The sequence below is a fragment of the Lactuca serriola genome, chromosome 2, assembly GCF_051521515.1.
Source record: "Lactuca serriola cultivar US96UC23 chromosome 2, Lser_US96UC23_V15, whole genome shotgun sequence".
Taxonomy (NCBI): Eukaryota; Viridiplantae; Streptophyta; class Magnoliopsida; order Asterales; family Asteraceae; genus Lactuca; species Lactuca serriola.
The window spans coordinates 237,622,348-237,642,257 of NC_136409.1; the positions used below are offsets into that span (position 1 = coordinate 237,622,348).

A 19,910-nucleotide genomic window follows, 5' to 3' on the forward strand; every position below is an offset into this window, starting at 1 on the left:
GAGCTATCTTGAGCTTTTTGGTGTGATTTTGCATGAAGGGAGAAGAGGTCCAGCAAGAGGGTCCAGAGGAGGTTGATGTTCTGAGTTATTCAAGCAAGGAACTTCATTATGAGGTACCAAATCGAACCCCTTTTCTTCCTTATTCGGTGGATTCCCATTTTTGGATTAGGGCTTGAATCACTTCTTTTTTGGGGTGTGGAATCCTTCAAACCCCTCTTGCAAGTTTGTGTTATAGATCTGGACCCTTCTAGGACCAGAGAGCCCAAAAGTATGAAGCCTTAGTAGAGTAAACTATAGGGTTTGAAGCTAGGAAGCAATAATGGGGTGTCTATGGTATATAATGCAACATACACCATGCATGAACACCAAGTTTAGACCTTTACGTGATTTTTGGGTGTTAGAAGGACAAATCTATAAGTTAGAGAAACAGATTGGACCTCAGAAGGTCAAATGAGTAATGCCATGGAGGAAACTCGCTGAGTCCAGTAGAGAACTCGACGAGTCGGACCAGGTTGCCCCGCGATACGTGACCAGTGGTAACCCAGAGAGGTTAACTCGACGAGTCGAGTGAGGCCTTAGGAGGATTCAGAGGACACGTATGGACTCGTCGAGTCACCCAAGTGCACTCGGCGAGTCCGGTCAAAGTTGGACCGTTGATTGAGTTGACTTCAGTTGACCTCAGGGTTGGTCAAACTAATTTAAGAGAGGTCAGGGTGGGGTAGAATAGTCTTTTACCCATTCTTAGAGAGGAGGATGTAAGGATTGTATTGATTAGAGATGTTTTCATTTTGATAGGCGGAGGCTAGATCGGGGATTCGAGCACAAGAGTTTTCTAGACATCTTACGAGGCGAGTCTTCTCATTATACATTACCTTGAATGGTATCTATATGCAGTCGGAGGGTCTTATGTGTATGTGTATGTTTGAGATTTATGTGCATTGTGTTATATGTATGCTATGTGTTATATAGACCGGACCAGAGGGTCCAACGAATCATAAGGCCTGAGGGTCCTCGATCAGACCGGACCGAAGGGTCCAACGAGCTAAACCGGACCGGAAGGTCCAACGAGTTACGGGACTAGAGGGTCCCGCTGAGACACATTGACCGGAGGGTCATACCGAGTTATAGCCTCGAGTGGCTTATGTGCTGTATGTGTATTTTGGGGAACTCACTAAGCATTTATGTTTACCGTGTTATGTGATATGTGTTTCAGGTACTAGCGAGGATCGCGAGAAGGCGCCGACATTATTCGTACACACCGATAGAGGATATTGTATTTGAGATTCTGGGATATGTTTTACCGTGATAACATTTGACACACTTGAGTTTTGAGATGTTTTATATGAGACATGTTATGTTTGAAAAATGAAAAATTGTTTTGAAAATTTACGTTGGTACAAGTTGGTATCAGAGCATTGGTTTGAGGGATTCGGATGCACCTTCGGGCGTATCTGAACTCAAACTGAGGATTTGAGAAAAAATTTCATAAAAGAAACAATTTTTCTAAAGAGAGTAAAATATTTTGAAAAAAGCGAGAAGGAGTAGTGTGTACGATCAGCCAGCGCCCGAACGGTGATTTCCCAAAATACCCTTACATTATGTGTTATGAGATATTATGTGATGTGATATGCATCCTAGAGTAGGCTAGGTAAATCATATCTTAGGACTAGGGTGGCCTGATATGTGATGCCTTAGCCTAGGAGTTTATGTTGCTGTGAGTTACTTTGAGTACATGAAGGTAGCAGAGATTAGGTTGTGAGAAGTCCGCTTGAGAGTAGGCAGAATTCAGGGGGTGTAGAGTACTTGCGAATTGGGATCCTAGGAGGAGGACTTGGTATGGATACATATACGGTGTGGAAGGTAGTATTGGGCCCGCACTACCGAAAGCATCAGATCGGTAAACATCCCAAGTAAGAAACCTTAGGGTGCTAAGGAACAAGTAGGAATGATTAATAGAGTATGAGTAATCTCAGTAGAGTCTCTGATTATTTTATGTCATATTTCAGAGGCATGATGGTGGGGACGCGCCACAACCCAGAAGGCAGTGGGACCAGTTGTACTAGTGATGAGGACATTCGTAGGATGATTCACGAGGAGGTGGCTGCCGCCATCCGAGCTGAGATACCGGAGATGTTTGGGTCTATCAAGACCACGCTGGTTGAGACATTCGACGAGCGATATGCTGCTCTGACTGAGGCGGCTTCTGATGCAGCCACTGCGACTGTCGCTTCCGTGAGGCCGCTTGTGGGTGACTCATTGTTGTACCGAGAGTTTAGCAACAGGAAGCCACCAGAGTTTAACGGGACTCAGGATCCGATAGTCGCGATGAGGTGGATCTCTGACATCGAGGGATGCTTCTACACATGTTCATGTCCAGAACATCTGAGGGTACAGTTCGCGCTGAACCAGCTTCGCTTGGGAGCAAAGGATTAGTGTTAGTTTGTGACGGCTGACTTTACTCCTACAGAGATTACAACAGTGACCTGGAAGAGGTTCACCACCATGTTCCGAGATGATTATGTTCCCCTTATGGAGAGGGAACGTCTAGCCCAGGAGTTCTTATCACTTAAGCAGGGGATGGAGTCCGTGACTGTGATTACACGGATGTTTCACGAGAGGGCGTTGTTTTGCCTTGAGCATGTGTCTTTTGAGCAGGCACACATGAGTCGATATTTAAGCATACTGAGGAGAGACATTCGTGAGTTTGTGGCGAACTCGACATACCAGACGTTTTCCAAGCTCTAGGTAAATGCCCGGAAGAGGGAGATTAAGCTAGAGACTCAGGCCAGGGAGGACGCCGAGTCTCAGAGGAGGGATAGGCGGCCGACACAGTCTCAGCCGACAGCCAAGCGGTCAAAGCTCGCTGATTCGAGATCTGGAGGACTGAAGGGATGCACTTGTGGGAAGTGTGGCAAGAGCCATGAGGGAGTGTGCAGGACATGGGTGTGTTACAAATGTCGCATGGAGGGGCATTTCGCGAGGGATTTCCCCAAGGGGTTTGCAGTTTGCTTTCACTGCAACCAGACTGGCCATCGGAAGGCCGAGTGCCCACAGCTACTTCAGGGATCAGCTCAGGGATCTGCACCTGCTGCTGCTAGAGCCGCCGAGGCCCGGCCAGTGAAGGCAGAGGTACCGAAGGCTTGCTGGAGAGCCTTTTAGTTGATAGAGGAGGAGGTCCGTGCAACGACCAATGTCGTGGCTGGTATGTATTCTTTTATTTACTTATGCTGAGTTTTAGATATTGTGCTTATATTGTGGTATGCTTAGGTACTTTCCTTGTGAATTCTATACCTGTATTGGTGTTATTTGACTTGGGTGCGAGTCGATATTTCGTGTCTTTAGCATTTAGTTAGCACATCAGTATCCGTCAAGAGGCGTTGAGTCGACCTCTGCGAGTTTCTATAGCTGATGAGCGAGCGGTTCTTGCTACTGATGATATTCAAGGATGTGTACTCGAGATTTTCGGTGTTGAGTTTCCGATAGATTTGGTACCGATTGCGATGGGGGGTGTCTGTGTCATCGTAGGCATGCACTGGTTGAGCCGATTCGGAGCTGTTATTGACTGCGAGCGTCAGTTGGTGACCATACGAGACCCTAGTGGGGGAGTACTTACTGATGGGCTATGAGCACTACATCAATCCTATGGTGCACATGCAAAACCCTAAACTTTGGATCTAGGTTTATCTAATTGTACATGCAATAATCATCCAAAGCTCTCAAACCCTAGATCTAGCATACTATGAATGAAATTAGGGTTTAGATATTACCTTTGATTGTTATGTAGCAATAACAATCTATTCCTTCTTGTAATTGGCTTCTGAAAGCCTAGTGCCTCAAGTGTTGCACCTCTAATGGAGTCACAAACACCATAAGCAATAAGGATGAAGAGGGAGAAGAGGAGAGGCACCCAAAACGTCTAGAAACCCTACAGAAATCAGTTAGCCACGTTTTTGGTGCCATATGGGTCCTTAAATAGTGAGGCTATTAGGGTTATCTAACAAGGAAAGCATAATTTGACTGCTTAGGCCCTAAGCAGCCCATGGACTCCCTCCTTAGAGGCCTTGGACAATTTCTAATGAGTTTCCCCATAGAATTCATCACTCCTCTAATATGGAGTTCATTAGCCCAATATTCAACTATCACACAATTGACAGTTCCAGTCCCCTTTATTTAATTAATATCTTTTAGCCACAAAATTAATTCTTAATTAATTATTGACTAATATTAATTAAACAATATGAATTCTACTTTAATATATTATTCTCACAATATATTAATAAATCATAATTAATCCTTTCTCTCCATAATTCATCCTATCAAGTTGCTTTGGTGAAGGCAACCCAAAAGGACCATGCACCATCGGGTCAAGTACATACCAAAATAGTTATGGACTTAGACACTAATCCAATAGTCTCCCACTTGGATAAGTCTAATAACTATTCTGCGTATGACTTCAGATCCTGATCCGCAACTATAGCTTCCAAAATCCGCTGTCAACTCTGATCTTATTAGAAGTGTGTCCTTTAGATAAGGGATCATATATTCCTCCATTCTGGATATCGTATAAACTGAGACATGGATTTAAATCATTCTCTCTATCCATATTTTTTTCACGACTTCCGATTTATGAAGACTGACAATATACTACAATTGAACACATCAACTTAGTCCCGGCTTGGCCAAGCGCTAGGTGTCATCACTAAATCATCGAGGGGCCCACAAATATAGCTTTCATCCCACTTTGGGTAAAAGGAACGGATAAACTTTGACTCAATGCTCGCTTGTGCTCACTCACCGAATCACACACAACAATACATTGTATAACACCAAGTTACTGGTGCGTTTACATATTATCAATGTGTAACCGACTTGTAAGATAAAACTCACACATCTCAGTTTCAAGAATATAAGATATTATCGTCTTACTAATCACTCGTGATAAAAATCCATGAAGTAATCCAAGTGAGCGTGATTTTAGTCTAATACTCTAATCTTATAGCAGTACTCATGAACTCTGTAGCAAACTTGTGCTATAACTAAACGCTTTAGTCAATCTACAGACGGATTCATGACAGTCTTCTTTCATACCTACTTCCAAAGTATGAGCGACTATGGAGAATTTGAATAATCTTATTATTCGGGAAGTCAAAACATGCAAAATGAAACACAAAAATAATACTAATCCTATATGGCCCCAAACTTTTGAGTATAAATAAAACACCTTTTATTTAATCACCATATTGATTACTCATTATTTGTTGTTTCGGGTAATCAACTTCTTACTTGAATTATAACAACAATTGTCCCACGCTCTTAGCATGCACATTATGTTTACCTATGGTCCTTACTTTGTGAAATAGATCAAATGAACACATTTCCAATGATACTTATTTCACAATTCCTAATCCATTAGTGTAAGAATACAAAATTCCCGCCACTACTAGAATATGTTAGATTCTAACATTTTATACAATGGTCCTTTCGTAATATCACAACGCCAAAGTCACCAAGACTTTGCCAATGAAATTACAAAGTGCTCTATTGGAGATTGTTACAAGACAATTCCATAGATGTGAAGTCTCACATTCAAAGTACATTCCTTTGAACATTCTTCTTGCATAAAAGTTTCTAATCTAGACATAGATTCTCAACGTCAAAATCTCAATAAGTAAACGCATCCATATTTTCCATATGACAACTCATTAAATAGAATCTTATCTATTCATAATGTCAATATGGTCCATCTATGACTATACTTCCAACTATCCACAAGCAACCAATCCTTGGTGAACCTTAGATTGTCTTTAATAGTTGTTTAATTATTTTAGTCAAATCCGGTTCTATTCCCTTTTTCCCTCTAAATGCCCTAGGCATCTGGAAAATTTTAGAACGGTCGAATATTACAGCATATGCAATCGATCCTATACCCGAAGCATATGGGATACGATTTGTAGTGAAAACGTGATACTTTACCAGTTTCTTGCCATAGTATTGCCATAATATTTCTATTTGTCGTGTTCTCAAAATTCGAACTATGAAGAGGGATACCGAAATCATAATCGAACTTTGAGAGTGCAATTAATAAATGTTACTTTGACTAATTCAATTAAAATTTCTTGATCTAAGCTTTTAGATTGGAAACGAAGTATAACATTCTCTCCCTTAATTATAGAAAAAACAATTTTTCAACCCCTGCAACTTTGCAAAGTGAAACTTTTGTTTTTCTATAATTAATATTGCCAACTTGCAATAATTTAAAATAATAATCATGCTCCCACTAACATGATGATTATATCCATTCCAGCATAACATTTATGCTCCCACTAACTTTGACACGTATTCAGAAAACAGTTGGACTTCTAGAAGACAATACTTATTGACTTCCAAAGTTCATATTTCCAATACGATGTGCTTCAATAAGCCTTTATCTAAGCTTCTTAAAATCACACACCTTTCCTTAGACAGCTCACATGTGTGTCTAAACTAATTCACAACTTATATTACTAAGTCCTAAATGTTCATACTAATTGCCAAATCTCACAATTCAAACTATGAAAAGGGATGTCATAATCATAATCGAATTTGAGAATGCAATTTACATAATCGCTATCTTCTTAAAATCTCTCTTAGTGAAAGCATTTCCTCACAATCATTTTCATGAAGAAGAGAAACCTTATGACACTTATATTTTATGGTGTATGTGATCCTATCCATGTGAATTTGCCATAAGTATAATCGAAAGATAATGTTGTGACAAATTCAAACTCTTATGGACAGAACTTGTTCATTCTTAATTTCTTGCCATCAAGGGTCCCACCATTCTTCCAAGTTATCTAGCAGCTCACCTATTCCAGTCAATGTACTTTCATTGAATAAGATGCTTCCTTATGCATTCTATTGATAACTTGTAGAACTCATATGCATAATCACTCAACAGGATTGACACAGTAAAAGAATTTTGTCAACACGATAGGTTACAAACCTCAAGTCGTGTGCTAGTGTTTAATAATCGGTTTACTCTTGATTAGTTCTCGAAACTTTTCAAGATCATTTAGACTCCTACTGACCTCTTGACATATTAGATTCTCTTATCAAGAAACATTTCTTGATAAACAAATATCCAAGAGTTAGTGTGTGTCTATATCAAGACAAAACAATACACACATTTGGTCTTAGTTGGTCCTTGTCTTCTTCAAGACATCACAACTTACCGATTTCAAACGTGCAAAAGTAAGAAAAACAATTTTCTACTTCACATTTGATGAGTGTGTGTCACTCAATTCGCAATCTTGGAGTACGATTCTAAGACTTGATTTTGGAACGAAGTATGACTCATCCTTTTGATTTAACCATTTCAACAATTTCTGATTCCTCTTCTTAGCCATACTAGTGCACTAAGATGTCCTTAGAGGATCAATTGTGATATGGTTCTTAATCATTAAGACGATTATAAAAACTGATACAAAAGTACTCTCCCTTCTTCTTAGATTTGAGAAACCTTTTATCTTTCTGCCTTCATTGATTCTTCTTATTATTTCTGCCATTCATTGAAACTTTTCAATGATTCAGAATTACACTTAATCTTGTAAGTATAACCACTTTTACTAGACTTTTGGTAAATTACGATGAATAGTCTTATTATTATTTGTGGTGGACTTGACTAGTGCACAATATTGTGTTATAGTCCTTTAGTCCTTCACTTGACTCGCATACTTGTGTGATCAAGGAATTAGTCTTAATTTCCTAAGTACCAAAATTTCCATACATCACATGATTCACATCATATGATTCCAAGTTTCTGTCCAATTGAAACTTAGGCGATGCGAATCTTTCCTAACTTAGAAAATTTTGATATTACCATGAATAACATAAGTAAGAATCACATCCATTTATAGAAATACACAAACATCAATTTTTCACAATGATTTCATTGAAAGAATATATATATATATATATATATATATATATATATATATATATATATATATATAAGACAAATCAAAATTTTATTTTATTCATAAAAGCAGCGAAAAACACGTCCTTACAATGCAAAATCAACTAAAAAACTATGTAATCAAATATTCCTAATAAATCTATCATAACTTCCTAGCTCAAAATCTGATCTTTGAATCCATGTGATCGTGATCAGACTCATCTTGCTCTTCCATCAAGCTTCCTCTCTTTTCTCTGATCCTACAAAACATTCAAATGTAATCTTATCACATTATGTATTAAGAATCAACGAATAGGAACTTAATGGAGTTAGATAGTGGATTTTACCTGAAGTAGAGCCATACTTCTTGACTCTCCCATCTCTTAGATTCTTCAGTTCCTCTGGGCAGCTTCGTATCCAACGCCCCTTCTCTTGACAGCAGAAATAGGTGGCTTCTTCTGGAGTGACCATGGAAGCATGGTTGGTTGAATTACCAGACAAATATGCTCCATTACTTTGCAAAAACATTTCTGATTCAGCAGCAATAATCATGTAAGTTAGGTCAATAAGGGTCGCGTCAAGATCCGTCATATAATACTCTCTTATAAACTTATCATATGATTTAGGGAGTAACCGAAGAACCCAGTCTACAACCAACTTCTTTGGAAAAGATGCACCCAACGTTGCCAACCTATGGATGTGTGATTTCATCCCTAGGACGTGAGCACACATATATTTTCCATCTTCATGTTTCATTGCCAATAGGGCTTAAGTGATTTTGAACTTTTCAATTCTTTGATCTTGTGGGTTTGGGAGAACAACAGGAGGAGGTGGAGGAAGTGAAACCAAGTTAGTCCACAATACAGGGATCGATCTTTCACCTTCATTGTGTAACAGACTTTCACTTCGAGCGGGAAAACCTTTTCCATAGGATTCGGGAAGACCATGGTTAGATTCAGACATCTACAAAACAGGAGAAAAATCAAGATAGTTGATTGATGTAGTCCTTAATAAATCACCCAAATGAGATATTAAGGCTATGACCCAACACAATACTCTACAACTTGGGAGAGGGATGCCGTAACCCAAATTGCAGAACATTTGAAGGTAAGTGAATGACGATTCACTAATTTTCCACCATGAAAAACGAAAAAAGATTAGGTTTTAAATGTATTGAAAAACTCCTAGATCCTTTGAGATTCATTGAACTTTTCAATAGCATGTTTAAATCTCGATATGCCCCTCAATTTGTGACTGAGATGCCGAGGATCACAAAACAGGGTGTGAATAACCATGCAAACTTACATGGTGCCCCCAATGTTACAGTTACCTATTCGATGTGCCGGTTAACCACACACGCCCCACGGAACTATGACAAATATTGAGTCACCCTTTGCTACCTTTGCTTAAAACCATTTAGTGTGTCGGTTAACCACACACGCTCCACTAACATCTTCGAAGGGTACAAAGTGTATTTCATGGAATTGCATCAAATTCACTTTTTTCCTAAAGTAACTAAGATTGGGAATTTTTTGTAAAAACATTTAGTTACTTTATACTTTATTATACTTTTAATGGAAAGGGTTAGCCCTATCCTACCGTTTGGCTAACGACCCTCCACCAATCAAGGAAGCGGTGGGTGAGAGTGGACACCCATTAAACGGCCATTTTATAGGTCATAGCCTTATACCCCCTTATAGATCGGCTTCGTGAATGAGGCCTACTGTAAGACTAGCAGCTTAAGTTATACATATACAATATTAGACTTTTAATGTTATATATAGTATAAGGGTGTATTTTACAATTTTAAAATACTATGTGGTCTAATTTAACAAATTACACTTTTAATTTAATTTAATGTAAACCATATCATTATGGATTTGTTAACTCTCTTTTAATCATACACTTAATTAATTTAATAAAAACATAAGGGTGCAATTTGAACTTTTCGAAATTAGCGTTTTAGAATTTAACGTTTTAAAATTAAACCTTTTAATCTAAATTTAAATTCCAAAACTTAAGGGCAAGTTTTGAACTTTTTCAAAACATTAGCGTTTAGAATTCAAATATTTCAAAATTAAACTTTTAATCAAAATTTAAATTCCAAAACTTGAGGGCAAGTTTTGAAACTTTTCAAAACTATCTAGATCAAATTATAAATAATTAAATTAATCAAATAATTTGAATTGTCTAAATTTGACCTAATTTAATTTTTCACAAGTTAATTCAAATCAAAATTACAAATAATCAATCTTTATCTTATAAAACAAGTAATTATCTTAAATTGACAATTCATTAATTTGATTATGATATCAATTACCATAATATAAAAATCTGATTTTAATTTGAAAAACAATTTAATGTAATTATCCAAAGAAAATTAAGGCAAAAATCTCGAAATTGTGTTGTCAGACTGAATTCACGAGGTGAACACATTGTGTTCACGACATGAGTCTGGTTTAATTCGAAAATCTGCTGACAGACTGAATTCACGAGGTGAACACACTATGTTCACGACGTGAATCAGGTCAAATTCGAAATTCACAATTTTTCAGGTTTGAAAACATAATTTTGCATCAAAAACAATAAAAGAATAGCCGAGGCTCTGATACCAATGATGGGTTATGAGCACTACATCAATCCTATGGTGCACATGCAAAACCCTAAACTTTGGATCTAGGTTTATCTAATTGTACATGCAATAATCATCCAAAGCTCTTAAACCCTAGATCTAGCATACTATGAACGAAATTAGGGTTTAGATATTACCTTTGATTGTTATGTAGCAATAACAATCTATCCCTTCCTATAATTGGCTTCTGAAAGCTTAGTGCCTCAAGTGTTGCACCTCTAATGGAGTCACAAACACCATAAGCAATAAGGATGAAGAGGGAGAAGAGGAGAGGCACCCAAACGTCTAGAAACCCTAAGGAAATCAGTTAGCCACGTTTTTGGTGCCCTAGGGTTCCTTAAATAGTGAGGCTATTAGGGTTATCTAACAAGGAAACCCTAATTTGACTGCTTAGGCCCTAAGCAGCCCATAGACTCCCTCCTTAGAGGCCTTGGACGATTTCTAATGGGTTTCCCCATAGAATTCATCCACTCCTCTAATATGAAGTTCATTAGCCCAATATTCAACTATCACACAATTAACAGTTCCAGTCCCCTTTATTTAGTTAATATTGTTTAGCCACAAAATTAATTATTGACTAATATTAATTAAACAATATGAATTCTCCTTTAATATATTATTCTCATAATATATTAATAAATCATAGTTAATCCTCTCTCTCCATAATTCATCTTATCAAGTTGCTTTGGTAAAGGCAACCCAAAAGGACCATGCACCATCGGGTCAAGTACATACCAAAATAGTTACGGACTTAGACACTAATCCAACACTTACGGTATATGGCGGAGGTACCCGATCTGGGTCAACATTTTGCTCGGCTGCCAGAGCAGAAAGAGTCTACAACAGGGCTGTAGAGGGTTTGTAGCCTATGTGATGGATACACGAGTTTCCATGAAGAGGTCGAGTTATGTTGGTGAGGTTCCGATAGTGCGAGAGTTTCCGGATGTTTTCCCCGAGGAGTTGCTGGGTGTGCCTCCCGAGAGGCAGGTGGAGTTTCGCATCGATTTGGTTTTGGGGGCGGCGCCTATTACCAAGGCACCTTATCGTCTTGCCCCACCGGAGATGCAGGAGTTATCCTTGCAGCTCAAGGAACTGTTGGGGAAGGGTTCATCCGACCGAGTAGCTCGCCGTGGGGAGCACCGATCCTTTTTGTCAAGAAAAAGGATGGTACGCAACAGATGTGCATTGATTACCGGGAGTTGAACAAGTTGACGGTCAAGAACAGTTATCCACAACCGAGGATCGATGATCTGTTCGTTCAGTTGCAGGGAGCTTCTTGGTTCTCCAAGATAGACTTCTGGTCTGGATATCACCAGATGAGGGTGCAGGATGAGAATATCCAGAAGATGGCGTTTAGGACTCGTTATGGGCATTACGAGTTCGTGGTGATTCCTTTTGGGCTCACCAATGCACCCGCAATGTTCATGGATCTCATGAACCGAGTATGTAGGCCGATGTTGGATCGATCGGTGATTGTGTTCATCGACGATATTCTGGTGTATTCGAGATCCAGGGAGCAACATGAGGAGCATCTGAGGGAGATTCTTGGAGTATTGAGATCGGAGAGGCTTTATGCCAAATTCTCCAAGTGTGATTTCTCGTTACGAGAGGTCCAGTTCTTGGGATATCTCGTTAATCAAAATGGGATATCGGTCGATCCGGACAAGATCGAGGCTGTTACGAGTTGGGAGGTGCCTAGATCCCCCACCGAGATCAAGAGCTTTCTAGGGTTGGCCGGCTACTATCGGAGATTTATCAGAGATTTCTCCAAGATTGTCGTTCTCCTCACCAGATTGACCTGGAAGGGTGTGGCTTTGGCTTGGGGTCCAGAGCAGCAGACCTCGTTTGAGACGCTTCACTAGAGGTTATGCAAAGCCCCAGTGTTAGACCTTCCAGAGGGAATGGAGGATTTTGTGGTGTACTGTGACGCATCTATATCGGGGTTGGGTGCGGTGCTTATGCAGAGAGGGCACGTGATAGCATACGCATCGAGGCAGCTGAAGCCTCATGAGACGAGGTATCCCACCCACGATTTGGAGTAGGGGCAGTAGTGTTCGCCCTCAAAATATGGTGCCATTATTTGTATGGGGTTCGATGTACCATATTCACGGAACACAAGAGTTTGAAGTATCTGATGGATCAGCCCAACCTGAACATGCGCCAGAGGAGATGGTTGGATGTGGTAAAGGATTATGACTGTGAGATCCTGTACCACCCGAGCAAGGTTAACGTGGTAGCCGATGCTCTAAGCTGCAGGGCGGAGAGTGACCCGATTTGAGATATCTGTATGAGGATGACGGTGATGACCCCGGTGTTGGATACCATTCGAAAGGCCCAAGCAGAGGCTATGAGACCGGAGAAACGCAAGAGAGAACGGGTGATTGGGCAGGTTTCCGAGTTTGTTACCCATAGTCGAGGGCTTATGACCTTTCGATGTCGGGTTTGGGTGCCTTATACGGGCGGAGCACGTAGCATACTGATGGAGGAGGCATACAGATTGAGATTATCGATCCATCCTGGAGCTACTAAGATGTATTTGGACCTGAAGAGAGACTATTGGTGGCCCTATATGAAGAGGAATGTTGTGTGGGTAGTAGAGAGGTGCTTGACCTGTCGTCAGGTGAACGCCGGGCACCAGCGTCTGCATGGCAAGTTGCAGCCACTAGAGGTTTCCCAGTATAAGTGGGAACATATTTCCATGGATTTCATCACGAAATTGCCGAGGACCGCGAGGGGTGTTGATGCAATTTGGATGATTTTGGATCGGCTGACGAAGAGCGCTCACTTCTTTGCTATCACTGAGAGCTCTTCTGCAGAGAGGCTAGCAGAGATATATGTGAGAGAGGTGGTGTCGCGGCATGGAGTGCCGATCTTGATTGTGTCATACCGAGATGTATGTTTCACTTCCAGGTTCTGGAAGAAGTTCCATGAGGATTTGGGTACGAGATTGCACTTCAGTACTGCGTACCACCCACAGACGGATGGACAAAGTGATCGGACGATTCAGACGCTCGAGGACATGCTTCGAGCATGTGTTATGGACTTCGGTGGAAGTTGGGACAGATACCTACCTTTGGCTGAGTTTTCTTACAACAACAACTATCATTCGAGTATAGGTATGCCTCCCTTTGAGCTTTTATATGGGAGGAGGTATCGAACTCCCATCTGTTGGGGGAGAGGTAGGGCAGCAAGTGATGGGTAGCACTGAGATAGTTCTAAAGACTACCGAGCAGATACAGCAGGTCAGGCAGAGGTTGCTGACACCCCGAGAGCCGCCAGAAGAGTTATGCAGATAGGAGGCGATCCGATCTCGAGTTCCAGGTTGGAGATTTCGTTCACCTGAAGGTATCTCCTTGGAAAGGGGTGACTCGATTAAGGAAGAGGGGCAAGATGGGGCCCCGATACATTGGTCCATTCAGGGTGACCGCGAGAGTGGGTAAGGTAGCTTACCGTTTAGAGCTACATGCGGAGTTGAGTCAGATTCATGATACCTTCCACATATCCCAGTTAAGGAAGTGTATAGCCGATGAGACGGAAATAGTGCTGCTAGAGTGAGAGAAAGAGCTATCTTGAGCTTTTTGGTGTGATTTTGTAAGAAGGGAGAAGAGTTCCAGCAAGAGGGGCCAGAGGAGGTTGTTGTTTAGAGTTATTCAAACAAGGAGCTTCATTCCGAGGTATCAAATCGAACCCCTTTTCTTCCCTATTGTGCGGATTCCATTTTTGGGATTAGGGCTTGAATCACTTCATTTTTGGGGTTTGGAATGCTTCAAACCCCTCTTGCAAGTTTGTGTCATAGATCTGGACCCTTCTAGGTCCAGAGAGCCCGAAAGTATGAAGCCTTAGTAGAGTAAACCTTAGGGTTTGAAGCTAGGAAGCAATAATGGGGTTTCTATGGTATATAATGCAAGATACACCATGCATGAACACCAAGTTCAGACCTTTACATGATTTTTGGGTGTTAGAAGGCCAAATCTATAAGTTAGAGAAACATATTTGACCTTAGAAGGTCAAATGAGTAATGCCATGGAGGAAACTCGTCGAGTCCATGAGAGAACTCGACGAGTCGGACCAGGTTGCCCCGTGATACGTGAGCAGTGGTAACCTGTTGAGTTGAGAGGTTAACTCGACGAATCGAGTGAGGCCTTAGGAGGAGTCAGAGGACACGTATGGACTCGCCGAGTCACCCAAGTGCACTCGGCGAGTCTGGTCAAAGTTGGACCGTTGACTGAGTTGACTTCAGTTGACCTTAGGGTTGGTCAAACTAATTTAAGAGAGGTCAGGGAGGGGTAGAATAGTCTTTTACCCATTCTTAGAGAAGAGGATGTAAGGATTGTATTGATTAGAGATGTTTTCATTTTGATAGGCGGAGGCTAGATCGGGGATTCGAGCACAAGAGTTTTCTAGACATCTTACGAGGCGAGTCTTCTCATTATACATTACCTTGAATAGTATCTATATGCAGTCGGAGGGTCTTATGTGTATGTGTATGTTTGAGATTTATGTGCATTGTGTTATATGTATGCTATGTGTTATATAGACCGGACCAGAGGGTCCAACGAATCATGAGGCCTGAGGGTCCTCGATCAAACCGAACCGAAGGGTCCAACGAGCTAAACCGGATCGGAAGGTCCAACGAGTTACGGGACTAGAGGGTCCCGCTGAGACACATTGATCGGAGGGTCATACCGAGTTATAGCCTCGAGTGGCTTATGTGCTGTATGTGTATTTTGGGGAACTCACTAAGCATTTATGTTTACCGTGTTATGTGATATGTGTTTCAGGTACTAGCGAGGATCGCGAGAAGGCGCCGACATTATTCGTACACACCGATAGAGGATATTGTATTTGAGATTCTGGGATATGTTTTACCGTGATAACATTTGACACACTTGAGTTTTGAGATGTTTTATATGAGACATGTTATGTTTGAAAAATGAAAAATTGTTTTGAAAATTTACGTTGTTACATTTCCCTCATATCTACAAGAGCAACATGGAAGACCTTTACCCAATCATCTTTAGTATAATACTTCAATGCATACTTGGCTAATGTGCCAAAAGAAATCAAGTTCTTACGAAGATTAGGAACATACAAGCAATTGAGTTTTCTGAGCATATCATCATGCATTTTGATTTGCACCATGTCACTGTCCTAGATACAATACATTCCATTATTATCTATCTTCTATGTGCCATTCCATTCTTTAGAATATTCAAACTAATCATGTGTATAGGTCGTATAATGATATGAACTAAAGATCCAATTATATGTAGAATCATCCATACACACATTCAAAACATCAACTATGACTCATTTCTCCGAACTCTCTTGAACTACAACAATATTGTTACGATTGCTTGATTCGGCCTTGAAATTCTCTTTTTTCATTGTGGAAAACCTTTTATATAGTTCCCCCTTTTCTTGAAATTATAACATGTAATCTTAAAGGAAGTTTTGGACCTGGAACATGACTTCCCCTTGTTTTAATCATCTATTTCTTGTGCTCATCCCATGCCAACAATTAAACTTGAACCACATCCTTCTTCTTTACTAGAAACTTTACGCTTCAGTTCCTTTGACAACAAGGAATTCTTTACGTCATTGATAGTAATTTTTGTTTTACCATACAATATGTGATCAACGAAATTCTCATAAGAATTCAGTAGAGAGCACAAAAAAAAGAGTTTGATTCACATCTTTAATTATAACGTCAACACGTTGTAGATCAAGTATAATCCAACAGTTACCTAGATGATCCTGTACTTGGATAGTTTTTGTCATCTAAAGCGTATAAAAACACTTCTTTTGATAAAGTTGATTCACGAGAGAGTTTTCCTGATACTTATTTATGTGGTTCATCAATATGTATTAAGTCCACAGGTATGAGGATGAATTATTATTCACCAGCTTGAAAACAATATTACGTTACACTAAAATACAGTTGAAACACTAACTATCAACTATTATATATTGGCAAAGTAAATATGTTAAACCCTAGCAAGAACCGGGTCAGGCCTCCATTCCGCCAGCTAATTGGTAGCCAGGTAATTATGGTCTATCAGTTGATGGTTCGTCAACCATCTGATGGCCTTCAACTCTCAATTCACATTTAACCGGTAACCATATATTGGACTCCTCCTCAAAAAAATTAATAAATAAATAATAAATAAAAGAAATTTTTTAAGTTTAATTTAAATCTTCCATTGAAATTTTGTCAAGTTGAATGCATGATAGGAGAAAAATGCTAGCAAAATAAAATAATGAATTAGCAAAATAAAATAATGAATTGATAATCTATTAAATTCTATAAAATTCAATGAATCAATTTATTTAATTGAACATGATATAACTAGACATATTCATAAGGAAACGAATAGATATGATCAAGGTTAGACAACATTGAGACAATTTTTCCTACTAAGCCTTGAGCCCAAAAGAAAACTAATACGATTTCATAGTTAGGTTCTCTAGACACATGGATTCAAACGGATAAATTACAACATACAAATAATTAAACTATAGGTCAGAGCTATTCTAAATTCTACTGAAGACTACATCTTAACCTGTCATCTAATCCACCTTCTGTCTTCGCTAATTGAAGGACGAGGAATCTCACCTTCAGTTCTCTGTTTGCAACAAGAAGACATGCTTAATCTTCTCTCCAAGGTATGAATTGGGCTCCTCAAGTTACAGTCCAGTTCACTATCACTGATTCCACCACCGTTGTATTTTTCAGATACATTGAACGACAGACGTTTCCTGGCAGACGTTTTCTTCTCTCCCTCTGTAGTTGACATCCTCTGCCTTGGAGTACTCTGCGGCCGAATTCGCGCCATGGCTGACACCGTGGCAGACATGTAACTTGGGTTTCCAACTCCATGCCCGGTTGGTGTTCCAGTCCCTGACGATGGGAAGCTTCTTTCCTCTCTTTGGCACCGAGGACTGGCTGAGTGCACTTTGAGTGATGGTTTTATTCTTGAAAGGGATGATGATGGCGTGATAGGTGACTGTGAGTGGAAATTGTGGTGATAAAGGGGAGATGAATATGTATGTGAGTTGAGTCTTTGTTGTTGATGGTAGTACGTTTGATTCTCATGTGATCTAATTTCCGAGCTTGGAGATAAAGAACATAATTGAGAAGTGTCGATTTGAAGTGTTTTCACAGGGTCTCTTTGATTAGGATAAAATTTCCGATCTTCCTCCAAACCCTTGTGGCCGCGATATTCACTTTGACCGGATCTCCAGATCTATATATGAAATTTAACAACTGAGAAAGAACTAGAAAATTGCTGATATATATATATATATATATATATATATATATATATATATATATATATATATATATATATATATATATATATATATATATATATATATATATATATATAACAATCGATGAAATTAACCTGATGCATGAAGCTGTGATCAGTAAGGTCCTTTCCGTTCTTTTGGCCAGCTAATTCAGTTTTCTGTAAAATGGCTTGGATCTCCTCAATTCTAGATGCATGTCGTCTGTCCCAGTCATCAGCGTTGATGCTACTTCCTTCTCTTGTCTACAATCATAGAATCACAAACATTGAAAAATTAACTTGGAGGAACGAAAGTAATTAATTATGTTAAAAAGAATATATATATATATATATATATATATATATATATATATATATATATATATATATATATATATATATATATATATATATTCAAATGAATTTCTGACAATGGAGTTGTTGTCTGCAAGATGAGACCCCCAAAAGATGTTGGAGTCGAAGCTTCCTTCATTTGAAAGCTTTCTGCGCTGGTCACAGACTCGAGCTTGGACACGAACCAGTGCTTGCATGCACTTGAGTGTCATCTTTGTCCTCCTCCTTACATTGTGTCCTCTCACCAGGGCTTGTAGCTTCACAACTCCTTTAAGAGCCTCAAGAGCTCTCCTTGCCTAAACTAACCAGATGTTAATATTGTTAGTATCTAGTGAATGAAGCTCCATCATTGCTAGTTATAGCTAATTAGTGAAATTAAACTTAATTAAAGACATATTATAAGTTACCAGGTATCGTCTAAAGAAAGTCTGTATAACAAGAGCAGCATTGTGCTTTTGAAACGAAAATGAAGAACTTGTGAGCCGGATCACTTCAACCGCTGCCTGAACCGTAGCAACTGCTGCCTCAGCTGCAGCAGTGGTGGCCATTGCTACTGCCATTGCATGTGTTTCATCGGAATACGCAGCCTGCGTCGACATTATGGGTTTTGTAGCTGACCTTTCATAGGTAGATGAAGTGCTAATTGATTCGTCATGAAGTATGGTGGTTGTTTCATGAAGAGCTGTTTTCTTAAAAATCCATCTTCGCTTGCTTCTCTTCTGCACAGTAACATAAGATCAATTAATTTATATGCATGATGCATTGTGACCAATAAATTATTTAAAGGTTGAGATGCATGTTTGCCTTATCTTGGTCGACTTCTGGTTCGTCTTCTTCTCTCATCCTAGCTTTGAGGGTTTTGGTGGTGTATATGTGTTTGGTAGGAGACCTAAGAGCCTTTTTGACAACATCTAACCATGAATTTCCTCCGTTCCTTCCCATATCCTCTAGCTAACTGCATATATATGATCAGCTATGAAGAAAGGAGAAGCAGCAACTGGTATAGCTATATATAGATCAAAGTTAAAGAGATCGAAGGGTACGTTAAGATTCCACCATGTAAATCAAGAGTTGGTGTCAGAATGTTGTTGGGGACTATCTGAGAGAGTATGTCATCTCGATAAACGTACAAAGCTGCATATACTGTGAGAGAGTAAGCCACGCCACTTTAAATTATTTCTATTCTTTTCCCCTTTAAAAGGGATGGAAGAAACGGATGGGCCAGAGTCCAGGTCTCAGGTCTGAGAGATGTATTTGTTGTAAAATGGTGTGATTAAATTGGCGATTAAGGTCTATAAATGGTAGTGTTGATTGAATGAAAGAAAAAGGAGGACATGTAGGTGCTCTTTCAGCAACCTCGAAGAACACATAGACCCACTAACTGTACTTTAATCATTCTGGTAAAGTAGGAGTAGTGTTGTCTTTTGCTTTTGCAGTTCTTGTAACATAGGATCCTCCACTTATTCCTACTGGGTTAATTAAAGTGTTATCTCTTATGCTGGTTGAACATGAAAGTAAAACGTTTAAGTGGTCGCAAGCCAGTCAGCCTCAGCTTGTAAAATTGGGCCAATCGTTGATAGTGAACTGGTCAACTCAATGAATATATTACGTACAAGTTATAAAACGTTTATTCCATCACCAAAAAATCATTATATTTTATCATTTTTTTTCATTTTAACAAACCAATTTTCATTTGTAC

At 39.5% G+C, this 19,910-nt stretch overlaps 1 protein-coding gene across 2 annotated transcripts; it reads right to left on the reverse strand.

Annotated features, from left to right (window-relative positions):
* Positions 1-16,867: 16,867 nt before the first annotated feature.
* LOC145088959 (protein IQ-DOMAIN 17-like) lies at positions 16,868-19,469 on the reverse strand. 2 transcript variants are annotated; one of them, XM_079027467.1, is made up of 6 exons: positions 19,255-19,469; positions 19,016-19,166; positions 18,619-18,930; positions 18,289-18,507; positions 17,975-18,121; positions 16,868-17,812 (listed from the first exon to the last, which is right to left on the reverse strand). In XM_079027467.1, exons 2-6 carry the CDS (start codon positions 19,151-19,153, stop codon positions 17,132-17,134), a joined length of 1,497 nt encoding a protein of 498 aa, XP_078883593.1. In that variant the 5' UTR covers positions 19,154-19,166; positions 19,255-19,469; the 3' UTR covers positions 16,868-17,131. The 2 variants fall into 2 exon arrangements, with proteins under 2 accessions (XP_078883593.1, XP_078883592.1); XM_079027466.1 differs by lacking the exon at positions 19,255-19,469 and having other exon boundaries at positions 19,016-19,237.
* Positions 19,470-19,910: the final 441 nt, after the last annotated feature.